We start from the raw sequence: 26,728 nt of genomic DNA on the forward strand, positions 1-26,728 counted from the left end.
AGGCCATCTGTCAGCCGCTGGGGAGGGAGGACAATATCCTCAGCTCTCTCAATTGGGATCTGTTGCTGGGGAGGGAGGACAGGTTCTTCTGCTCCCGAATCCTCTACCTGCATTCCCTCCCTGGTGCTCCTGCTCGAATGCCAGCTCTTCTGCTGGGCTGGTGCCAGTGGAGACCTCAGTCCCATCCACTAACACATACTCTGGAATAGGCTGTTTTTCCAAGCTCAAACAGCTCTTGTCCATATACTTGAATCCGGAGCCAATCAACCTCTCTAATCACTGCAAGGATCACCTCCACCGGAGTTTTGGTCCTGTACAGAGACAAAAGCTGTCGGGCCTCCGTCTCTGCTCCAGATGGGTCCATCAGCTCTGCATAGCTCACCCCCATTCTATTTCCTGAAGATTGAGCCTGGTTTGGAATGTCCCTCAGACTAAGAAACAATCCCAGTATCAGTCCTGGAGAAGTCGGATCCCGTCGCTGCCAACCAGTACAGTCTCTTATGATTTACCAGGGCCCATAGTCTGTAGTAAAGCTGGAACTCAGTCCCGTCCAGGAGCCCACGGCACGGAGGCTTCCATGACAGTCCCCAACCACCATATTTATACCTCCCACCACCATCATCCTCATCATCTTCCTTCCTACCATCATTTACATAATTTACCATTATCACCCCATATTGCACCAAAATTATCCCCATCTCTATACTTACCCAGTATTATTTCTCCTTCATCTTCATATCCTCCTCCAGCATGCCCTGATTCATATTCTTGTATGTGTGTGTTAATCCCCTCACCTCTCTGTCCCCGATTTCTGAACCTGGCAGTACAGCCTTGTGTTGTGTGTGCTAGTCAGCATATCGCCAAATATGACATCATATCCAGTGTGGCACTGACTAGCAGAAGTGCAATGTATGGGAGCTCTGCAATGTATGGCTGCGTCTGCAGCCACACATATAATTGGAAGGTCAGGCTCAAGACCTCCCCAACTGAGGCAGTATACTGGGCGATTTCCTGGTATCTCGTTAGGCCAGTCCAGCCCTGGTCAAGACAATCAATGACTCATTGGGTTTACTAACTTCTTCAGAAAGGTTATCACAGGGTTCTATCACAGGATTTACCAAAAAACACATGTTGGTGGTCTACAACAGCACAACATACATTTAGAGAACCTGAAACATTTTGTTTGGCCACAGAAACCTTCATATAAACCCAGCTCCTGGTTATAACGTAGGTCAAAGTTTGGCTGTTGAAAGCATGCTTGAATTATCCTGTCTTTTTAAAAGCTAGGCCCCAGATATATTGGCCCAGTTACCATTACCCAGGTACCCACTACTTTTTAACTCACTTATCAGTATTCCATGTAAATCTACTAAAACCCTAGACACCAGATCCCACCTGACACAGTAATTGTTGATGACTCCATGAAAAAATCTTGATCTCACATACCTGCAGAGGAAAACTGAACTTTGTAATTTATTGGAATGCATATGAACCCAAGGAACATTCCCGGGAGCCTGCTTTCACTTTTCATGCCACTATAAGCTTCCACCTTCTACTTCTTATGCTACCTGACATGGCTTGAGGGATGGGAAACTGGCACTAGGGTTTGAAAAATGATTTTCTTCTGATTTCTCTGGTGTGGAAATCTTCCTGCCACTGATTTTCATACCTGCACCAGATATTTATATTTAACCTAAAAATATTTAAAAATCACATATTTTAATGTATTTAAAAGAGGAGGGGCATGTAAACAGTACAGAAATTCTAGGGTAGGGGCAAAAGGAGAGTGACCATTGTGACCATTCAAGGCTGCATGCACAATTTTGGCTGACAGTACACTATATATGATTTGTGAGCGTCTGTCTGTAATATTCTGTTCCACTAAGATGTTGCAGAATTCCCAATCTCCAAAATCCAAGAGGAAGTGCTTGCTGTCTATCAGCATCTCAGATGAATTTTTGCTTGGCTTCAGAATAATGTCGTTAGCTGTGAAGGTAAAACAGTAGAGGGTATAGAAATTATAATGTACAACAACATAGACCAGAGGACAAACAATGCACAATACAAATTAAATACCACAGGAGAGGCATGGGCGTCCGGGGGGGCTACCCCATGAAATTCAAAGAGCCTCACTGGAGCAGCAGCAGTAGGGGAGGGAGAAAGAGAGGACTATTTAGCGTAGGCCACCTAGACACAGAAAGAAGAAAAACACCTGGTAGCCAGGTGGAGTGCAGCAAAAATGTTTGTATTTAATTCTGTACACCCCATGCTGTCAGAGTTGTTTGGTCTGTTCTCTTGCACCCCTCCCTCCAGCTGATCACCTTCCCTTTACTATGGCGGCTGAACCTTGTAAATGAGTTTCCTCCTTTGCCTGGGCAAAGACACAGTTTGCATGCTACAGGCACATGTTGTTTATTTCAAACATGTAGTTCAGCTAGGGTTAGTTAATACTACAGCTGTTGAGACTACATTTCCAATAATTCTCAGGCAGTCTGGTATGATAAGCATTATGGAAACTACTCCGCAACTGACGCGTCAAAGATTAGCACTTATAACATTATGGATGTTGCTACTCTCCGGATCTGTAACAGCGCGTCCTGGGGTGGGTGTTTGGTGTCGCAGAATGCGAAAGTTGGCATTGAGGCATTACAGCAACACATTTTAAGCAAAGAAAGTAATCATCACTTTCTAAGCTTGTTTAAAAAAATGACATGTGTGTAAAAAGTGAGAGAACCAGTAAGAGGAATAGAATAGTGCACCGATAAAGTAATTAGCTGTAATGACTTTCCTTTTTGTCTGGAATCACAGCTGCAGCCCTTATACAACACTCTCCGGGTGTTGAAGAATTTCAGCAAAAGGTTCGATAGGGGGCGCTCGTGTATTCCATTCCGTATAAAATGAAAAAATAAATAAACAAGAAAAATAAATAGTGCAGGTGTACAGAAATTAGATGTGCCCTGCGTATTGCAGATTTTACACTCACTGTGAGTCGAACCTTTTGTTAAAAAAAAATGACAAAAATGACAGGCCCATCATTGGACGTTAAGGGGTTAAACTCACTCTTCTGTGTTTGTATATGGCATGGCTGCCTATGTGCTTGATTTTATACACCTATTTGTAGTGGGTGTGGCTGAATCACTTAAACTCAATAATGACGAGGGATGTTCACATATATTTTGTCATAAAGTGTACTTTGGTGTGGCTGAAGGCCGTGAAAGTCCTTGTTACTACTCTTGTGTTTCTGTGTCTCCTTTTAACTGCTGTGTTCTTTCTTCTGCTCTTTCACATTGCAGCCAGTCCTTGTCTTTGTCCTGTCTTGCCTTTTCCACATAGATATGCATATAGCACCATCAGGGCTCGCTTCTGACGCAGCTGCGAAGGGGCCGCACAGCCGCCCGATCAGCAGCTGCAGCCTCCAGGACTGGTTCGGGAGATCACGGATCTCCTTAACTGGCCCAACGTTAAGGAAACCATCTAAATGCATGGGAATGGGCAGTTGCCTAGGGGCCCAGCGTTCTAGGGGCCCGTGGTAAATAACATTGCTGACAGCAATGTGACTCACCAAAAAGCGATCAGAGAGGCCACCTCCCCTGGGGCGGTCTTCTGGAGAGTGTAAAGGCAGCTGCACGATTGTGCTGTCCTCAACCAGCCCTGCTCATCGAGCGCCCCCTTGGGCATTGCGCTGGTCTGGGTATGAGGGGTCCGACGAGCAGGGCTGGTTGGGGAGATCACAATCCCCTCCAACGATGGCACAGGGGGGACTGTTTGGGGACAAAGTTAACTTATGATGGGGACATTTGGGGACAACAATGGCAAGCCCTATGTGTGTAATCTGGGTGCTGGTCAGGTTCTATGTGGGCAGCGTGGACCCTAGGGCTGGCCTTTGGGATGTGCAACCTGTGACCTATACCTGTAATTTAGGGGGTTTATCTATACCTTTAATGCTAAGTTTTTATATGAATTCCAATTGATCTATGCCTGCAAAGCTGGGTTTGTGTGTTGTTCTGTTGATCCATATCTGCAATGCTATCTTTCCATACATTATTTATGTATACCTGCAAATACAGGGTTTGTATGTCTTATTCAGTTGATCAATACCTGCAAAGCCGTTTCCGTGTGTTTTTTATTTGCTCTGTACCTGTAATGCTGAGTTTACATGTGATTTCCAGTTGATCTATACCTGGAACGCTGGGTTTGTGTGTTCTGTTGATCTATACATGCAATGCTATGTTTCCATACCTTATTATTGTATACCTGCAAATACAGGATTTGTACATCTGATTCTGTTTATTTGATCTATACCTTAAATGCCGAGTTCACATGAGAATTCCAATTGATCTATACATGCAAAGCTGGGTTTGTGTGTTCATGTGTTGATCTTTACCGGCTATGTTTCCATACATTATTTATGTTGTATGCCTGCAATTATAGGGTTTGTATGTCTTCTTCAGTTGATCTATACATGCAAGTGCTGTTTTATGTGTTTATTTGATCTATACTACAGGGAGTAAGTAAAAGAGAGTGATTCTGGGGGAGAGGATCTCCCAGACTGCATTGCAGTCTTCCCCTAATCTGTAGTGAGTGTAGCAAATATTTTTTATGGTGTGATGGTGGAGGGAATTATTGCATGCTAGGGAGTGTGTAGTTAGGCCCGAAGAAATGCTTGCATAGGGTCCAATTATTTTAATATAAAATTGACAGCATGGGCTAATATTAGTAAATAAACTTCAAAAAGATAAGTATATATTATGTAGTTACAAATGCATGTCTAACGTGTATATACCTGTGTGTGTGTAATCGCATGCGCTTCCCTCAATGGCAGAAATAAAATGTGGCCACCCTAGTGTGTGTGTATGGGCAGTGCGTGTGTATGAGCAGTGTTTGTAAGCTGGTGTGTGTGTGTGTGTGTTAAGGCAGGGGAGTGTGAGGGCGGTGTATGTGTATACATGTGTGTATTGACAAGCTTGTGTAAGGGCAGTATATGTGCATACATGTGTTTATAGGCACGTTTGTGTGTAAAGGCAGTGTGTATGCACAGTTTGTGTGTAAGAGCAGTGTAGGTATTTATATGTTTATAAGCTGGTGTGTGTAAAGACAGGGTTGTGTAAGGGCAGTGTATGTGTATATGCGTGTTAATGGGCAGGTGTGTGTAAAGGCAGTGTGTAAGGGCAGTCGAGTGTAAGGGCAGTGTATGTGTATATGTGTGTTTATGGGCAGTCGTGAGTAAGGGCAGTATATGCGTATATGCGTGTTAATGGGCAGATGTGGGTAAAGGCAGTGTGTATGTGTAAATGTGTGTTTATGGACAGGTGCGTGTAAGGACAGTGTAAATAAAATAACCTCTGGGAAAAAAATAGCTGGGGGGCACATTTTTCCATTCTTGCCTCGGACACAAAAGGAGCTAGCTACTGCTCTGAGCACCATTACCACCCAGTCCTGGTTTCACTAAAAATCTTACAGGTATGGATTCCTGCCTGTACTTTCCCCTTGCATGAAGACTGCCATTGTCACAGGAGCCTAGCATGTGAGCACAAAAACCTGGGACTTAACATTTTGGTGTGGATGGTAACCTTGTCTTATTAGCTCACTTCATTATATTGACTATCTACCCTAACAGCGAACTTTATGGGTCTTGACACCTTGAGGGCTGCAAACACAACAGAAATGCAGGATAACATAACAGATCACAGCCTGATTACAAAAAATGGCAGTACATTGAAAAGGTGGCAACAAAATTCTTACCTAGGTGAATGAAGCTTATTATGGTCATTTTACACATCTGCACATCAAAAGGGAAATAATACATGTCCAATGCGCATGTGACTGTAAATTGAGCTGGTTTGGTTGCTGTGATCATTCCATCAGATGTTATATTAGCATAAGGCATCCATGAGGCTGTGTCTTCCAAAATCCTGCAATGGAACACAATGGAAGTTGCTCAGCCTTGGTACTACAACTATGTGCCTCTTGATTATTGCATGAATAGGGATTTGCTTTCATATTTTACCTATGCCTTGCCTTCAAATTATTACCTGTAATTAGTTTTGTTACCTTTGCTTTTATTGTTCTTAACAGCTTCACATATTCTTTTGCACAATTGTCTTACTCTTACATTTTTCCTTCTGTTGATCCATACTGCTATTTTCATACATTGCATTTTGTGCGTCTTATAACTTTTTAACCCTCTTTATAACTTGCAATGTTATGTAGACCAGTTAAATATATAACCAGTCAAGAATCCTTATAAGCATATAACCCCACAGAGTACAGTTCCCTGTTTTACCTGGTATTTGAATTATCTTAAAGGGAATTTGTTTGTTTCAGTTGTCAATAGTAAAATTAAAGTGATGTATATCTAAGTGATGGTCAATGGTGATGGTATACTGTTTACTATTTAAAACATGTTGCTTTATATTCAATAATACTAGTATTAATATCTCATTAGATCAATGAGAATAGTCTGTACTACCCTTCTTAAGCCACTGCATTTTATACGTGTGTATCTCATATAATATATTAGATACTGTCATGTCTTGTTTTCATATAATACTCGTAAATGGGGCTAAGTTCAACGCCAATGATAAATACTGTACATTACAAGTAATTGGCACTCTTCCCATAGATTGCAATAAAAACAAATATGATAAAAACAGTACTACTTTTTATCTAAGTTAATTATTATTGGCCAATATATCTCTGTCTTATTCAAGTTCTTCCTATTGCAATACATGGGATGATTACAATTCAATTACTTGAGATACATTTATCTCCAGCATTGAATTAAGTCCTTGTGTCCTGCAGTCACTCATAACTTTTCAAATATATCACTTCCCTATATTTCTTGGCTCATATAATCACAATTTGTATTTCCCCTAAATGTTGTCCTACTGTTCATAAATGTAGAGATCTGGCACCCAGAAGTGAGACAGAGGTAAAGTGATGGAGCTGATGTTACAGAAATCTCCTGGGTTCCATGTCACAAATTCATTTTTCCACATCTGGAAGAACAAAACCACATATTAGTCTATGGCAGAGGTAGGCAAACTTCGGCACTCCTGATGTTGTGGACTACATCTCCCATAATGCTCTTACAGTCATAATGCTGGCATCAAGGGAAATGTAGTTCACAACATCTGGAGTGCCGAAGGTTGCCTACCCCTGGTCTATGGCAATAGGTGCAGAGTAATGGATATTTGGAACCAGAATTTGGTAAATAAAACATAATGTTTATTATAAATATATTAATTGGCCTAAAATGACCCTGAGATAAGCAGTACTTATATGAGTACAGGCTCCTCCTATGGATGGCATCAAAACGTTTTGATTGGTGATGCCTTCTGCATGCTCACTTGTGTTAATTAGAGGAACTATGATGCGAAAATTATTGTTCACATCAAAGGTAAAACATGAATAAATAAAATGAATTAATACAGTGTATAATGTGTAATTCTTAGATACTGAAAAAAAATCCTAATGGTATACTGTATGCAAATGCTGTAATACCCGAGGGTTAAGCATAAATAGTTGCCTGCTGTTAACACATTCATAACAATGATTATGGAACCTGGGAGAGAGACATATTCATAAAAGTAATTAAGAGTCAATGAGCTACAATATTTTTTCTTGGGACAATAACTGTACATACGGCAAGTAGAATCTAAGAACCTTTAACAGTGCATAATAATTCACAAAGATTCGTGCAAGTTACACGTCACAAAAGAATAATATTAGATCTAACATAGTAAATTGATGTAAATTAAGTTATAACATATTGATTCTTACCGCTGAAAACCAAATGTAATTTGTCATAGATTTTTTCCTTGCAACCTAAAGGTAAAAAAAAAAAATCTAGTGATCATTTCCCACAGAAGACCTGCTATTAACATGTTGTATTTTTGCTGGATATCATGACAATTTGTCTTTTGTTAGAGCTAAATGGACCTTCTTGGCTTAGAGCAAATTATGTTACCAAAACAGTGCTTACAGACATAACACAAAACATTAGAACACACCGCAAATTCTGTTGAGGTGCCCCATTTCTAAATATGCACTTTTGTTTGCCTTTTCCTTTAAAAAACTTAATGTACAGCCACTAAAAAAGCTGACAAAGTCACTTTAACTTTGGGTGAGGGTGTTATTTTTCTAAGCCTTTACCATACCTGGGAACTCTCCGGTTTTGACCCGGAGATTGCCGGGTGGAGCACCTCAAGGGAAGGCTCTAGGTAGCCGGAGCCCAGAAGTTCCCAAGTATGCCTTTTACTATAAAAATGATCTCCCACAAAGAAGCGTATTTGCTCAATTATAAGATGACCCTGATTAATTTGGGGGGGGGAGCATGAAAATAAGACTATCCTATAGGAAAAAAAAGTTTTACTATTAAATATTAATTCACATGTAAACGATTTTTTCATATTTAATAAAAACTATGATTGAGAAAAATGTTTTTGTTTGTTTTTATTTCCTTTTATTTGTCACTCTGCTTCCCTAATATGTCACTCTGCCTCCCTGATATGCCTTTTAACCCCCTATATGTCACTAATAAATTAAATTATTTTTTTGCTATGTTTTGTTGTTACGGGGCACAAAATACATTCCCTTTTCCAAACTTGAAATTTCCACCAGCTCAAAATACCCCCATGAAAGTATATATTTTTGTCGAGAAGACAAGCCAGGGTATTTCACTAGGAGCTGCAAGCAATTTGTCCAACAGCACTCCAAAAACGAAAGGAAGTGTATATCATATAAAATAAAACAATTTTTTATTAAGGTCCTTAGTCGTTCATATTAAATATACAGCAGTGTGACAAAGAAAGGCGAATATCTGATGCTTGTGTTTTATCAAATGCCACCTAACTGTGAATGGTAAAAAAGGCTACCGTATAGCCATTATACCAATTAAAACTTAAAAGAAACCTGTAGGTGCCTTCGGCAAGTTAGAGAACTCCTAGACTAACTAGGGAACTAGGATCAAATGAATTGCCAATGTTTCATGATTTATAATATAAACAGCTCACAACTCCACAACTGACACCACTGCAGCAACAATTACTTCTACACAAATTTGCACTACAAGATATAGTTAATAAATTGATACTAACTGTTTGAACAAATTACATATAAATTAATGACAAAATAAACAATAAAATCTAACAAGGCAAGTTGTAGCTATAGTTCTCCACTTAAGTTAAAAAATTGATATGGAGTTAGCTCCATGTTAATTATCCAATATAAGACATATATATGTATAGCAGAATAACAACAAAAAAACAAAACAAAATTATGCCTCTGGTTCTCCCATTAGTGTTAAGATTGGTAAAGGCAAAATTCATTATTTATTTAAGATCTATTGTGATCACAAATATTAAACATTAAAGAAACGAGTAACCCCGTACTCTTTCTGATTGAGAAACACTTCCAACCCCCCCACACACACACACAGTCACACTCACACACATTTTTGGACACTTATCATGCAACCAGTTGGTCATCAATTCCTGGCAAACGGAGCCGTAACATTAATTTCCGTCGCTTTTCCCACTAACCGTTCCGTGTTTCTTAGGATTGTTTGCATAGATTACATGTAACTGCAGAGAAACTCACCAAAACATTTCCGCTGCCTCTCTAGATCACAGAAATACTCCACAAACGAAGTTACAGGGCACAGCATGTCTGTTCCCTTTTCCAAACTGGAAACTTTCAAATTTTATTTTGTGACGCCTATGTCTCAATTGAAACTGTTTAGCAGCCTATAAGCTTATAGCAAAATACCCTAGCTTGTCTTCGTTGCTCCATTTGGACACTAACCATGCAACCAATTGCTTGCCAATCCCTTGCAAAAGGAGCCGTAACATTAATCTTTGTTGCTGTTTTTTTTTTTTTTTACCAAAGCTGGCCTGTTTTTTAGAATTGTTTGCACAGATTACATGCCCAAAAACTCACCACAATGTATTCAGCTGCATCTCGGGATTACAGAAATACCCCACATATATATAGATTTTTCTATATTTTTGGAAATCTACACAGCACACTACATGCAAATTTCACTGTGCAACAGCACACTTAATAGGGCAAGATGGCACACAGAAAATAAAGTGTTAAATGATAATACACTATACAAAGATTAGATTAAAAAAAAAAACATTTTTACAAGCATGCCAGCCTTTCGATTTTCGTGCACCCACTTTTGTAGGCCACAACCCTTATCATCAGCTTGGTTGAGGATGATGGGAGCTGTAATCCACAGAGAGTCACCAGCCCATTTTTAAAATAATAATGATAATAAAATGTGAAAAGCATCTATTCATGATGGAACTCTTGGGTGATCACGTGACTATGCGAGACTTCCGAAATGGGGGAGAATGATTAGCGGTTCAAGGGGAATGCCTTGGGTGCGATCCAGTCCCGTGCACCGGGAACTCGTCATTAACAGCAATCTAGCCTGTTGCTGGATAACTTTTATTTAATTTTTTTTCCCTTTTTTTCTTTATTATTTTGTTTTTGTTTTATAATGAAAGTGTTGCATGATTGCAAGACTTCTAGGTCGGGAAGGGTTAATGATGGTTCCTGAGGACTGCCATACACCTGCACCAGGAACCCTGGGGTAGTAGTGTGGGACACTTTTTTCATGACTGCGTGGAACGTCTATAAGGTTTTAACAGGTTAATGTAGGTTATATGGGGTTATCATTATGTAATATACAAGTCATTTACATCTAGTTCCATCGTTATGTAATATACAAATTCTTTAACTTGGTTAAAAATCTGTGCATCATAGTGGTTGCCTCTACCATTTTGTGCACATAATGTTTATTAAAGTTTTACAGAAACTATACAGTTACGGTTAATATTCTGCCACCACATGCATAAAGAAACATGCACTTACCACAGACATAGAAATGACCTTTGCATCCACAATAATGGTTAGTGGCTTCTTCCAGTCTTTTCTTGGGATTGTTTGAGACAGCAGATCATGTTGTTTTGTTAGATTGAGATTTTCAACCAAATCATGGTATTTACAGGTCTGTTCCAGTACTGCTCCTGAAAAGCACACTGAGGGAAGCAGTCATCACATTAACGTGGCCAACATGCATGTATGTATGTATCTATCTATCTATCTATCTATCTATCTATCTATCTATCTATCTATCTATCATCTAATCTATCCGTATTTTTATGTTTAATACATAGATGCCACAATGAAAATAACTGTTTCAATTATGTTAGGTTTCATGAGTATAAGATTCAGGGACATATTGGACTCAAGGACCAGTGGATAAGTTTTAGGCAGGTGTAAAAAAATTCTGTAAAATAAGAATGGTTTAAAAAATAGACATGTTAACAGTTTATTTTTATTATTTAACAAAATGCAATGTGTGGGAACTGAAGAAAAAATGTAAATGAAGCCAATATTTGGTGTACACACCTTTTGCCTTCTGTAGGGACCCTGTTTCAGGCCATGCATTTGCCTTAGTGTCTACTAAAATATATTTAGGCAGCTGGCTACGAGACCCTTGGAAAGTGGGTTGCCTGGATTTGAACCAGCAGCCTTTTGTGTGCACTTGCAGACTCACTGGCGGTGCTTTTTGTGGACTATGGCTACAGGGAGTGCTCACCTACTAGGTATCTAGTGCTCTAGAGATTACCTGACACTCCTCCCCCAGTCCTATATAAGGCCACTCACTCCCTTTTGCCCTAGTGTGGTCTAGCTGCTAGTTTTCTAGTAGCAGTTTCTCATGGTTTTGATATCATCTGGTTTACTGTATTGACGTTCCTAACTTCTCCAGGAACCTCGGCTAGTTCTTGTTTGTGCCAGATTGCTGCCTGTTCCAACTTTTGGCCTAATTCTTGACGTTCCTTATCTCTCCATTCCTGGGCCTGGCTTGTCAAACCTTATCCCACACTGTCTGAGTTGTAGTATATCCTGAAGGGCAAAGTGCTTAACCCGAGGGGAACTGGTTGAGGGGGAAAACTCCATTTTGATCTTGAGGAGTAAATTATTGTTACGGACATGGTTAAATGTGGACCATTTTAAGTCAAAATCTAAGTTACAAAAATACATGGTGCAAAGTGGTCTGCTAGTATGCTTATGTAAAAGGTCCTCTCTTAAGGGGGAAGGACTGTGAAACCAATGGGAATAATTAAATCAGTTCTTACAACTAAATTGGGTTTCACTCTGAAGATCCAACCACCATACACAATACCTTTACTTTTCCCTTTTCCTCTCACTGATTTCTGGGCCTAGAAAGTTTTGTCCTCTGAAGTGGCTACAAATTCAGGAGGGCGTTTTATCTCTGGATAAGTAAACATTAAATAAATCAAATTATTACTACAGTAAGTACAGTGCACAACCGACACCCAGACACACACACCAGGACAGGCTCTGCCACAACAACACCCAAACACACACCAGGACAGGCTCTGCCACACCAACACCCAAACACACACACACCAGGACAGGCTCTATCACACAGAAACCCCCATACACATACCAGGATAGGCTCTGCCACACCGACACCCAGACACACACAACAGGAAAGGCTCTACCACACCGACACCAAAACACACACACACCAGGACAGGCTCTGCCACACAGACACCCAAATACACACCAGGACATGCTGTGCCACACAGACACCCAAATACACACCAGAAAAAGCTCTGCCACACCGACACCCAAACACACACACCAGGGCAGCCTCTACCAGACCGACACACCCAAACACACACATACACACACACCTGGACATGCTCTACCACACCGACACATCCAAACACATACCAGGAAAGGCTCTGCCACACCGACACCCAGACACACACCAGGACAGGCTCTACCACACCAAAACACACGCACCAGGACAGGCTCTGCCACACTGACACCCAAATGCACACACACCAGGACAGGCTCTGTCACACAGACACCCAAATACACACACACCAGGACAGGCTCTGCCACACTGACACCCAAATACCATATTTGCTTGATTATAAGATGACCCTGATCATAAGATGCCCCCCAAAATCTGAATACTAATTTAGGAAAAAAAGAAAAAGGCTGAATATGAGATGACCCTATAGGGAAAAAGTTTTACTAGTAAATATTAATTCATGTAAACTATTTTTTCATATTTAATAAAAGCTATGATTGAGAAACATATTTTTTTGTTTTTCCTTTTATTTGCCAACCTGCACCCCCCAGTTATGCACATATACCCCCTATATGCCACTCTGCCCCTGATATGCCTTATACCCCCTATATGCCACTCTGCCCCATGCTATGCCATTTAACCCCCTATATGCCACTCTGCATCCAGAAATGCCTTATACCCCCTATATGCCACTCTGCCTCCAGAAATGTTTAAAAGGTAAAAAGGCATATCATGGGACAGAGTGGCATATAGGGGGGGTATAAGGCATTTCTGGAGGCAGAATGGCATATAGGGGGTTAAAAGGCATTTCTGGAGGCAGAGTGGCATAAAGGGGGTTAAAAGGCATATCATGGGGCACTCTGCCTCCAGAAAAGCCTTATGCCCCCCATATAACACCCCCCTGACTTACCAGTGCTTCTGACTCCCTGGTGTCTGGTGGTGCCACCCAATGGCCCTGCCTCAGCTCTTTGTCCCACCCCTTTTAAGGGGCTCAGCTCAGCGGCTGTTTTGAACTTTTGTTGGGGTCCACAACCGAGACCCAGACGAAGTAACTCACCAGAGTACCCGGCACCCACGAGCGTCGGGCACGACGCTGCTTCCACTGCTGCTGCTCCGTCAGCTGTCTGCTCTGGCCGCGCACGTGCGCGCCCCCACCTTCACTTAACTCTGGCGGGGGGCGCGCACCGATGACCAGCACTGAGTTGTACTCAGTGCTCAGATATTTTGCTTATTGAGTATTCCTTAATTCTATATTCTATTGATTCCTGTTGCTGACCTTTGGCTACCGTTTAACGGTTGGAGCAGGGAGACCATGGTCGTGCGAGTTGATGCCAGAGGAGGCCCTTCCGTTAACCCCTGCGATGCTGCTTAGATAAGGTAGGCTAGATGGGGAAGGGACCAGGGAGATTAGTAGAGGAAGACGAACACGAAGATACATTTTGCCGTGGCCATGTTCGTCTTCGGACTGAACAACAAAAACGCACCCTTCGTGTCCATTTTCATGTTCGCCCGAATACGAATGCACAAGTCTAATTGAATGTGGTAGTGTGTCTCTGAACATATAAAATTGTGTAATAGTAGTAATACTATTACACAATTTTATTTGTTCAGAGACACACTACCACATTCAATCATATAAATAAGGAATTTTACCTGGGCAGGGCTTAATGTGAAGGTCTAATCAAATGACAGTACCCGCTCTCTAATTTTGCCTTTCCCTTAAGCCACAATATCTGGTATAGAGAGATATCTATTCAAATACATGCGTATATCTTTTATCCATATCAATTTACTATATTATATACTTGCTAAGGAGATTGAAAAGATTTCACCAAATGCTAAAAAAAGGGAAGCCCTAACTCATCATTTGTATCCGTCCACTAGAAAATAAAACTGGCAAAGTGCTTCACAGAAAATAATGTTACAAAAATTCTTTATAAGAGTAGCACTCAAGTGTATTATAAAGTTAGCTATTCTTCAACAAAACTTAGCGCACCTTTTTTCTGGGTTAGTAAACAGGGGTTAATAGCGGTTACACTATTATTGGGTTAGATTACTTTTAATCTTCTACAACAATATAGCTTTACTTAAAGAATGGGGGTATGTCTGAGTGCAAGACTAAAGATCTGCATAATTTAGAAAAGTTTAAAAATGTAACCTCTTCGGTCCCAGGAGTTTTTAGTACCTTAAGTCCCAGAAGTTATTTTGCCATTTTTGCAGTGTGTTGGTTCGGCTATTATTCTCCATTTCCTGTGACGCATGTCAATTAAATATTGTTTTTCAAGGAGAGAGATAGCTTTCTTTTGATTCTATAGTTACATGATTAGCTGAGAAATGTAGTAAAAATTAGAGAAAAATAGATATTTTACCCTCTGAATCCTCGCAAAATTAGTTAATATTGAAAATATCCTCAAAATGTATCAGGTTGTCCTGATTTCAGAAAGACCTCATTTATATAGAATTTCCATACTTTCCCAGCAGTTATATGGCACATATTACCCCACCTCACAACTGACAGGACTTAAAGGATCTGCAGCAGTCTTGATGCCAGATACCACAGCACACCTTTAGAGGTCTAGTGTAGTCCATGTCTTGACAGGTTAGGGCTCTTTTGGCAACAAAAGGGGGACCTACACAATATTAGGCAGGTGGTCATAATGTTATGGCTGATCAGTATATATATATATATATATATATATATATATATATATATATATATATATCTAATAATCTACCTTGATATGGTAGACCATGAAGCAATCATCAATGCAGAGTTCTGGCAGAGAGGGACTGGAAGGGCAGTGGTACCTGGAGACCTTCCTAATAACCTTTTTTTTTGTAGTAGACTCTGCAAAATGCTTTTGTTTGGCACCAGGGGGGATTGATTGTGCAAGGAAAATGTCTGCCAGTAAGACCCAGGGCATTTTTGTGTTCCAGATTTGGGGTGGCATCCTCAAAAAGTTCTAGGAAGGTGTAGATTTTCAAGTTTTCAAAATAAAAAAAAATGTATAAATCTGGGCTGCTATAAAAATTATCCACCCAGAGGTGATAGTCCTTGTTCAAATAGGGGTAAAGAAGGTACAACACTATTTTCCACTAGTGCCCACAGATTCTGGACAGCCAAAGGGATCAAGGTGACGGCCCTTCCCTTCATATATTCGGAAAGAGAAAGTATATCCCTTACTGCTCTCGCAAAATGTGTACAACTTTACACCATAGTGTGGGTGCTTTGATGGGATATACTGCTTAAAGTGCAGTCTACCCTTGTAAATGACCAGTGACAACAGTGGTAACATTCTGTTCTGGCATATAAACAGAAAATCTACTGCAAAAAAATTGAAATGGGCCTTAACTTGAACAACCTATTAAACTATGGGTGATCTCTAGAGGGACATTGGGAGTTGTCATTAAATTTAAGGACAGTAATAAAAATCAAAATATTTTATCCTTGTCAAGATGGGGCCAAATAGGAGTGTGTGGTGAGCTTTTTTACTATGGCCATCATAAGGGTCAATGCCAGAAAATGTTTAATCTCATGGGGGTCAGTGGGGTGCCAGGACTGGCCTCTGCCCTCTTGATCAGCTGCCTGCCCTCTTGGTCAGCTGCTAGGAGCTCCAAAAAATCATTAGGGAAAAATAAGTTTAAAAAATGTATTGGCTCACTGGCATCAACGTAACATGACATGATAATTGACACGTCAGATATTGGCTCAATATCTGACGCTTGTCAGTGTGGCTTCATCAGAGTCATGAGAATGGTACGCTTGTTCAGGGCTATAGACACACTCCATTATAAAAAAAACCCCTAACCTACATTGCCTGCCCAATTTACTCTAGCCACCCACCAACCTAACACTAATACAGTAAAATATATCTTTTTTTTCTCTCTCCCTAGAACCTAAAACCCTCAATGCTATCCCCAATTTCCTCTAAACACCCACCAAATAAACCTAAACTAACCCTAACATTTTAGAAAACTAGGCGAGGGAAGGGCTAAAATGTCGGGGTATATGATAAGGGATATATAGGATCACAAAATTGAATTGTTTATTCAAATAATAAAACCTGAAGTGCTTTCTGGATACCTGCTGTAGCTAATCATGTAAATGCTTGTTCTTCGTGAAAAAATGTGAAAGCAGAAATAAAGTTTATTTTACAGCCATGTCATGCATTAGAATTAAGGATAAGTAATCATCTGAGTCACATAATAACCAAGAGAAAAGATAAATACTGCATTTAATATACCGATGCACACCACAACCTCATCGTAAAAGCAGTATTGTTAAAATACAATAACAGCATAAAAAGAAAAATTAAGATGTATACAACAAGGCACAAAATATGCTAGATCCCCAAATGTCTCAGTAATGAAAGGTTTCTGATTTTATTACTAAGTTGTCGTGGACACATCAAATATATTAAGTGTATGAAATACATAAGGGGTGCCTTGTTTATTTTTTGTTGCCTATTAACTGTATACAGTTTTTATGATTTGGTGAAAATTGTACATATTCACAGTGGGACCATGTGTAAAGATTTAACATATGATTAGTATACAAAATGCCATCCTGAATACACAATTTCATCCTGGATATGTTATGAGATAACTAGTTCTAATAAGTTAACTATTTTAAAAGGTAATTTTACTGGGTTAAATAACATGAGACTAAGGAGTTGAAACATATGCCTTCTTTGACTGAAAAACAAAAAGAGGCCCTGTGGCCAAGCATTAGTTTCCCTGTGTGGTCTAGCATAACTTTGCTTACACAACACACTTTTCATTCTTTGTGCAGTCATTTTCCCTCTAAATGTATACAGTGTTTTAATTTACAGCTTATTCCATGTTAAGAAAAGTATAGAATGTACCTGATATATAGAATAGGATCAGCAACATCATATTTCCTGGACTGGACTTCTTTCACACAGAGGGAGTGCTGGCAGAATTTATATTAAGAAGTAGACAGCCTCCAGGGGAACCCAGCACTTTCCTCCCTCAACGGACTTTTCCTTTGCACATTGTGTGCCCATCGATCCAGCTCTATAAGCAAATTTTTTTAAGTGTAACCACTTTGTACTGATATTTTATTATATTTTCTAGGAAACTTGAGAATTTAGAACTATGTTAAATTGCTTGTTAAATAGAAAGTGTTAAGAGATTTGATTTATTCTCTACAATATGTATGTGAAAGTATTCACAAATATGTAAATACTTTATCTCTAGAATAAGGCATCCAAGTGTTCAGGCAACTTATTCCTTCCTTGACTGGTTTGTTTCTGTGATGTGTCCCAATGTTGTATGTTGACAATGGATGGTGGTAGAATTAGTGTATGGAAAGTTTTAAAATACCACCACTCAAAATACCCTAAGATGTCCAGTTTTAAAATATATATAGTTTGATGGGGGTAAATTGAATTGTCTGGCTTCAAAGATGTCCCGTATAGGACATGTATGCAGGACAACCAGGTTTCAGAATTCCAAGTTGAAAAACAGAAATGTCCCAAATATGGCCTTTTAGCCCCCCAACCAACCTGACAAATATGGTATAATCATACTCAGGAGATGTTGTAGAACACATATTGGGGTGTTGTTTGACAGGTTGACAGTGAAACATACCAGGAGCTGTAAATTCATACCTGAAGAAAAATCACTACTACAAACTTTGACTGGTAGTAGAATTAGTACATGAAAAGTGTTCTAATATAACTATTTGAAATACCCTGGGCTGTCTAGTTATTTGGTTTATGGGGAAAATTAAACAAATATGTCCAAAATAGGACTTGGGTGCAAGATGAACAGATGTGAAACAATGATGTTAAAATAGCAATTCACAATACGTACTTATTGCCTACTTACAAGAAAACATTTATTGTTTATTTATCAATTAAAAGTGAGAAAAAGTGTTTTTTTTTAAAATAACTAAAAGTCAGATTTGTTTTACATTTTTTACCATATTTAATATGATATTTTCAAAATAATGGTACCTAAAGAAAGCCCTTCTTGTCCTGATAAAAATATAATTTGTGTGGGTACAGTACTGTAGTTTGGGGTAGCCGTATTAGTCCAGTGTATAAGAATGCAAAAAAACAGAATGTTGCAGAATCTTGTAATACCTTTTTTATTGGACTAACTGTATTTAAAATAATAGACGAGCTTTCGGGAGTCCTCCCTTTATCAAGTCAAAAGCATTTCTGACCAAGCAAGTGAAAAACACAGTTTAAAACTGACCAGTACATGTTCTGATACAGGGTTAAAACAACACGGTAGAGAATTTGCAGACAAAAACTAAGAGGGTCGTAAATAGTAAATAGTGGCATATACTGCACAGATAAGGCTAGGGGGGGAGCAGGGGTAAGCGTGTAGGAGAGAGAGAAGAAGAGAAAGAAAAAAAAAACAGGTTATAGGAAGTTTTGATAGTGTGCTAAGAAGCTCAAATCCACATTAAGTCCTCTGTTTTTACAATCATAAAAATGTATCATTTTGGCTTCAAATGTCTTTCTTTCTTGGGTGTTTTTGAAATTACCTCTCAGTGTTTTGATTTTAAGGTCATATATGGAGTGATCTGTTTGGGTGAAGTGGTGCCCAACTGGAGTGCAAAGGTTTTCCTCATCATGATGGTTGATGGCACAGATAGTGCAGGTTCATCCTTTTATTGAGTTGCTGGCAGGTTTCACCGATGTAACACCCTATAGTACATTTGGTGCATTGAATCATGTATACAACATTTTGTGAAGTGCATGAGTATGATCCTTTAATATTGTATGTCTTGTTGTTGTGGGTGGCTGTGTTGCTGGTACAGTAAATGAAATACTGTACTCAAGAGATGTTGCTGAATACACAATAGGGTGTTTTTGACAGTAACATATGCCAGGAGTTGTAAGTTCATACCTAAAGTATAATGTGTGTGGAAAAAATACATCAAAAAATACTACTGGAAACTTTGACAAAGACTGTTGGTAAAAATGTGTGCATGGAAATGGCTAAAAATAAAAGCAATTGTGGCTAGTTGTTTAACATATGATTAAATGGGGTAAATTGAATTGACCAGCTTCAAAGATGCCCCAAATAACACTTGGGGGCAGGATGACCACATGTCAAAATTCCAATTTGAAAAAAGCACACTTCTCAAATGTGGCCTTTTAGCCCCCAAACAACCTAACAAATCCATGCATGGGTGGTATCATTGTACTCAGGAGATGTTGCTGAACACATATTGGGTGTTGTTTGCCAGTGATATATACCAGGAGCTGTAAATTTATACCTGAGTTACAATGTGTGTGGGGAAGAAAAACACAAAGTTTGATAAAAGCTGGTAGTAGAAATAGTGAATGGAAATGGTTAAATACTAGCACTTGAAATGCCATACAGAAAGATTATGAGATCCTCACCGAGAACAGACAGACTATTTGTAGCCTATGTTATGGTGCATCCCTGCTTGGGAGTAGGGCTGCAACAAGGAATTGATAAAATCTATTTTTATCGATTTATAAAATGCTCTGAAAAACTCCCCTCCTTCTATAATCCAACCTCAAATAGAGATCGGATTATAACACTAGAATCCAGATCCCCCACAGCGCTGCAGGAGACCTGGATTATCCTCTGTCAGTCAGTGGGGGTCTATGCAAAACGCCCAGACATCCTCCGCTTCTCCCTGCGCGCATCGCACAGACCTCCACCGGCTGCCAGAGAGGATCCAGGTCCCCTGCAACCTCCGCTACTTCCCTTCACTTCCACTTCTACCTACCACCAGGGGTTAATATAGCAACAGAAGAAAAACATGACAAATAAGCACCACTGGGTAAGCTAAGCCTGGAGTATTATCTTTATTTTTATGCTTATTTGCCCCGTGTTTGTTCTGTTTTTCGGGATCTATTAATTATGTGCATTCTTTAATTTGTGTTTTTTATTTTTTGATTGCTGTAATATTTGATATATTGTTTGTATTGTCCATATATTTATATATATTTATATTGTATTGTGTATTATCTATTCTTTTTTGTCTATATTTATTAAAGCATATTTTTATACCTATTTTAGCGCTGTCAGTTTTTCTTATATCAGGGGGGTATAAGGCATATCAGTGGCATATAGGGGGTAAAAGGCATATCAGGGGGCATTGTGGCATATAGGGGTATAAGGCATATCGGGGCACAGTGGCATATCAGGGGGCACGGTGGCATATAGGGGGGTATAAGGCATATCAGGGGACAGAGTGGCATATAGGGGGCTGTAAGGCATATCAGGGGGGCACAGTGGCATATAGGGGACTATAAGGCATATCAGGGGGCACAGTGGCATATAGGGGGGTATAAGGCATATCAGGGGGGCACAGTGGCATATAGGGGGTATAAGGCATATTGGGGGTAAAAGGCACATCAGGGGACAGAGTAGCATATAGGAGGTATAAGGGATATCAGGGGGCACAGTGGCATCTCTGGCATATAGGAAGTATAAGGCATTTCTGGGGGCAGAGTGGCAAGCTGAGGGTGAGATGTGCATAACTGGGGGCAGGTTGGCAAATAAAAGAAAATATAAACAAGAGGCATTTTTTTTATTAAATATGAAAAAATAGTTAACATGAATGAATATTTACTAGTAAAACTTTTTTTTGGTATTTTGGTGTGTTTTGGGTTCTTGTACCTTTAAAATATAGCTTTAATTATGTCAGTAAAATAAGAAGGCAAATAGAGAAATGCCATTGTGATAAAGAGATAAAAGTGTTAATGACAGACCTTAATGTAAATTATACGTATATGTCACGTACCTGGCTGCTGGTCCCTCCGGGTCCGCGGATCGGCAGCCGCCACGGAGAAGGGGGAGACCCCCCGCCTTGCCGCAGCAGCCTCAACCGCCGCGGAGGAGAGGGAGACCTCCCGCCTCCGCGAGACAGCTTCTGCCGCCGCGAGGACAGGGAAGACCCCGCAACTCCACACGGCAGCCGCCGCCTGCTGGAGTCAGATCCGGACCTGCCGCGTGCACACGTTCCTCTGCACGCCACCTAGTGGCGCCAGCCGGTACTACCGCTCCTTTTAAGAATTTGCGGTCTCGCCAATCCCAAGATGGGCACTGACCGGAAGTGACGTAACGGCACTTTGAAAATTTGACGGGAAAACGCTAATTGATACCTTAATTCCTCTGCCTACTTAAGGGACTCAGAAACCTTCCAGCTTTGCCTTCTGATGGTCGTACCTATCTTGATAGTGTCTATTCCTCAGTAAGCGTTCCTGTTTGATTTCCTGTTACCGACTCGGCTTGTTCCTGTTTCCCCGGCGTTTGACTCTGGCTTCCTCCACGACGATTCTGGCTTCTGGCTTCCTGACCTTGGCTTGCTCCTCAACCATTCTGCACTGGACACTTGCTATTCTGTCTATTTGTACGCTGTGCGTGACAGTATATATTTTAAATAAATGAAAAATTTGCATATTGTTTTTTTTTATCCGATTAATCGAAAAAATAATTGGCCAACTAATCGATTCTGAAAATAATCGTTAGTTGCAGCCCTACTTGGGAGCATCTCAAATTTTAGCTCTCTTGTGTCATTACAGAGAAAAAATCACTGTATAGCATTTGAAATACCCCGAGGTGTCTGTGGTGACATAACAAGTATTGTTGTCAATGTTTTTGCCAGTTGAACTCTTCCTGTATCACATGTGTCTTTTGATATGTTAACGAGGGCACACCTCCAGTGATCTCACAAGCAAATCAATATGCATGTTGAATGGAAAATCTTAGTTCAGTCTCTCTCTGCCCACCATCATGCATGGATGGGGCAATCTGTGGTGTGCTGGGTTATGTTGGGCCTTTTGGTCTTGGCAGTGGCGTCGCTACAGGGGGGCAAGGGGGGGCAATTGCCCCCCCTTGGTTATTCCTTGCCCCCCCTGTTGCCCCCCCGCCGAATTTGTAACCCCTTGACTGCTAACGACGGCATGGTGCCGTTGCTAGCAGTCCCAGTCAGGTGCTAACGACGGCACCATGCCGTCACTAGCACTACCATACCTTGATGGAGGTCTGTGGACCTCCATCACCACTTCCCCGGCGATCTGCCCCTCAAACTGAAGGGCATCACCGGAGCCACCCGATCTGCCCGGTGACGTCTCGCGCAATGACGCGATGACGTCACCGCGCAACTTTATTAACAACTGACAATTGTCAGTTAAAGAGGTATGGGGGCATGCTGCTTAGATGCCTGTATCTCAGGCATCTAAGCAGCTACATACCCCCAACATATACCATTGGAAAGGTAATCGCCTCGCCTTTCCAAGGGTATATACCTTGTAAAAAAATAATAAAAAATATTAAGTTAAAAAAATAAAAATGTAAAAAAAATTATTTGGGGGTCTCTAAAGGCAGATAAAAAAGATCAAAATTGCCTAGAGACCCCCAAATTAAATTATTTAAACAAAGTAGTTTAACTTTAAAAAAAAAAAAAGTTTAAGTATTCTAGCTAAATGATCACTGTGGTAGCCAATGTTACCACAGCGATCATATAGCTATAAAAAGTCACATTCCCTTTTTAAAAATGGCCGATACTAATTTTTAATCCTATGATCCCTGTGATCATGGGGTTAAATTTAGCCAACGGTAGAGGGAGGCAATTTTTGAAATCCTGATGAACTGCAAATATTATTAAAATCAGCCATTTAGCCTGCGCGGTACGTGAGTAACCATATCATCCCTGGAGCGCCTTGCATTTTTACTGCAAAACTTATTTTTGCTGTAAAAGTGATTTTTTTTTCTCCCTTTACCATCATTTCTTTGGGATTGTAAGGGGAAAGAATGGTGTGTGCTTCTGTGAGTGAATGTATTTAAAGTATGGTGTGTGTGCTTCTGCGAGTGAATGGAGATATGAAAGGCGTGTGAATGGTCAGTAATTAGGGTTGAAGCCTTGACGTGGCATTACTGCTCACGTAGGAAGTTAAATTATGACACAAAAAGTACACATTTGCAAAAACGACATCCCTTGGCGCATCAAATGAGGGGCTGCATGTGTTTCTAGTACAAACCTGGAGTGCGCAAGACACAAATGAACATGTCGCTATGGATAGAAAAAACATTTTATAGCCAAAGCGACATATTCCATCATTATTTGTGCACTCAACTTTTGTCCTAGAAATACATGTAGCCCCTCATTTGAAGCTCCAAGGGGTGTAGTTTCTTAAAATGGATGAATTGTCTGAATGAGGGAGAGCATGAGTTAATATGTGGATGAATTGTCTGAATGAGGGAGAGCATGAGTTAATGTGATTGTGCGTATCATAGATGCATAATTGTGGAAGGGCAAAGATGGCACTAGCAGGATGTTTGAGCCTTGGGGACCAAGATGGCACAAGCCGGGTGTATATGGGACAAAGATGGCAAATCGTATGTGTGTTATCTGGGTGTGCAACCTGTGATCTATCCCTGTAATTTAGGGGGTTTTAAATATACCATTAATGCCGTGTTTTTATGTGAATTCCAATTGATCTATACCTGCAAAGCTGGGTTTGTGTGTTCTTCTGTAGATCCATATCTGCTATGCTATGTTTCCATACATTATTTATGTATACCTGCAAATAGAGGGTTTGTATGTCTTGTTCAGTTGATTAATACCTGCAATGCTGTTTCCATGTATTTATTTGATCTATACCTGCGATGCTACGTTTCATATATTATTATTGTATACCTGCAAATACAGGATTTGTATGTCTGATTCTGTTTATTTGATATATACCTTCAGTGCTGAGATCACAAGTGAATTTCAATTGATCTATACATGCAAAGCTGGGTTTGTGTGTTAATGTGTTGATCTATACCTGCTATCGGCAGCAGGGTCTAATATTTATATATATATATATATCGGCAGCAGGGACTAATATTAATATATATATCGGCAACTGGGGCTAATATTAATATATTTGGGCAGCAGGGGCTAATATATTTATATATCAGCAGCAGGATCTAATATTAGGCCCTTAAATCATTTAGTGCAAAAGTTAAGGTATTGTGTTGTTTAAAGGATTTCAAGGATTAGTCGTACTAAATTGTGGCTTCAGGCTTCCCATGTTGAATGATCAAGTATTGTATTGTCCAATAACAAAAGTATCATTCCATAGCACATTACTTTTGGCAATATATATGTGTGTGTTTTTTCAGTGGTATGATTTAATGGTGGAAATTATTAATGCCCCCCCAGTTTGACTGTGGTATCTTGTGTGCCCCCCCTATATATTGTTTCTAGAGTCGCCACTGGGTCTTGGAAAGTGTGTTTTTGTCTCTTATTAAATATCTGTTAAAGTAGACGAACCTTTGTGTTATATTGTTATATTTGGTTTAACACCACAGTGTCTAGGTTCAAGTATATAAGGTATGCATAAGGTACATTTTACTGACCAGCTTCAGAGATGTCCCAAATGGGACACGGGGGAAGAATGTTCGATATGTCAAAGTTCCAAGTTGAAAGATTAAATTATGCATTTCAAAATGTGGCCTTTTACCCCCCAACAACCTGACAAACACATGCATGGGTGGTATCACTGTACTAAGGAGAACACGGGTGTTGTTTGACAGTAATATACTGACAGTGACAGTATATAAGCAAAAATGTGGTAACATAAAAAGAATTATCCAGCAAAATCACCATAAGGGGAAGCATCCATGTAAAAAAAGGTCTAAAAATATAAAAAATAAAACAAATTCAACGTTTATTTTTAAGAGCATGTCCTAAAATTATCGGTGTATGTTCCCTCAAATCCTGGCATGGAAAGAGTTAAAATATTAACATTTGAAATACTCATGGGGTGTCTTGGTTAATTGAATTGGCCAGGTTCAAAGATGTCCCAAAAAGAAAATGGCGGCAGACTGACCCGATGCCTAAACTAAAAAAAAATGTGCACCTCTAAAATGTGGCCTCTTAGCACCCATACAACCCGACATGCATGGGTACTCAGGAGATGTTGCTGAACAGATATTGGTGTTAGTTGGCAGCTGTAAATTCACATCTAGAATTAGTGTATGGAAAGTGTTAAAATACTACTTTTTAAATACATTGGGGTGTCTAGTATTAAAAAATATATGGTTTCATGAGGGTAAATTGAATTAACCGGCTTCAACTATATCCTAAATAGGACATACAGTGAAGGAAAAAATTATTTCATCCCCTGCTGATTTTGTCTGTTTGCCCACTGACAAAGACATGATCAGTCTATAACTTTAATGGTAGGTTTATTTGAAAATATTTTTTTCCTTTACTGTAATGGGCAGGATTACAAGATTTGAAAAGAAAATGATTTTGAAATAGCAATATTCCACTTGTACTTATTGCCCTATAACCTGCAAAAAACATGAAAACATTGGGTACTTCCAAATAGTAGAATCTATTTAGGAGTTTTTTTCTTTAGCTTTTTTAGCTGAAGTGTTTCAAGCAAAAGTCAGAAAAAGTCCTTTTTTCTTAATTTCCACCATATTGTTTACTTTTTTTTTTATAGTAGATTATATTATAAAACCAAAATAATGGTATCTAAAGAAAGTCCTTCTTGTCTTGAAAAAAAAACACTATATAACTTGTGTGGTACAGTAAAGAGAAGAAAATACAGCTAAACACGAGCATCACAGAAATGTGAAATCAGCCACGAAGGGTACAAAAATAAAAAAAACAGCTCAGTCATTAAGGGGTTAAAACGTTGGTTAAATCCTAAGCAACCCTTACCCGGGCCATTATATGTCAACATGGCACATCAAAAAGTGCTACGGACTTTCTACTCCTTGTGTTTCAATGTCAAAGATAATGAAAATCCTTGGTAAATGTGTTTCCCAAAGTAATTTTTTTTTATATAATTTGAATTAGCTATGCACCAGTTATCATGGATACAACTGCAAAATATGTATTTTGCTTCTTAATTTTGTGTAGCTTTGTTAGATATTTTTTTTTTATAAATTAAAGAGCATTCTAAACTAGGGTGTAAATTAACCATAAGAGGTAAAAATTACAGTTGTAACACCAGGCAGTTTACCCGGTCACTCCCAGAACCCACCTCAATTGCCTCCTTCTCTAGTTTACTGAGCTTTGGGATCAAGCCTCTCTAATGTAATATTAAAGAGATCGGATTTGTC

At 39.6% G+C, this 26,728-nt stretch overlaps 1 protein-coding gene across 1 annotated transcript; it reads right to left on the minus strand.

Moving 5' to 3' along the window:
- Positions 1-1,455: 1,455 nt before the first annotated feature.
- LOC128471663 (5-hydroxytryptamine receptor 3A-like) lies at positions 1,456-17,684 on the minus strand. Its single transcript, XM_053453627.1, has 6 exons — positions 17,509-17,684; positions 10,882-11,048; positions 7,783-7,827; positions 6,889-6,998; positions 5,743-5,912; positions 1,456-1,986 (listed from the first exon to the last, which is right to left on the minus strand). The coding sequence occupies exons 1-6, from the start codon at positions 17,537-17,539 to the stop codon at positions 1,694-1,696; spliced, it is 816 nt and encodes a 271-aa protein (XP_053309602.1). The 5' UTR covers positions 17,540-17,684; the 3' UTR covers positions 1,456-1,693.
- Between the last annotated feature and the right edge of the window lie 9,044 nt (positions 17,685-26,728).

The sequence above is a fragment of the Spea bombifrons genome, chromosome 13 (genome assembly GCF_027358695.1).
Source record: "Spea bombifrons isolate aSpeBom1 chromosome 13, aSpeBom1.2.pri, whole genome shotgun sequence".
NCBI lineage: Eukaryota > Metazoa > Chordata > Amphibia > Anura > Pelobatidae > Spea > Spea bombifrons.

Bases quoted from the DNA above. Each gene is read 5' to 3' on its own strand.
- LOC128471663 (XM_053453627.1), bottom strand. From the start codon at position 17,539: ATGATGTTGCTGATCCTATTCTATATATCAG. The intron at 7,828-10,881 runs GTAAGTGCATGT...TTTTACCTTTAG, and splicing joins AGGTCATTTCTATGTCTGTG to GTTGCAAGGAAAAAATCTAT. The intron at 6,999-7,782 runs GTAAGAATCAAT...TTGTTCTTCCAG, and splicing joins ATTACATTTGGTTTTCAGCG to ATGTGGAAAAATGAATTTGT.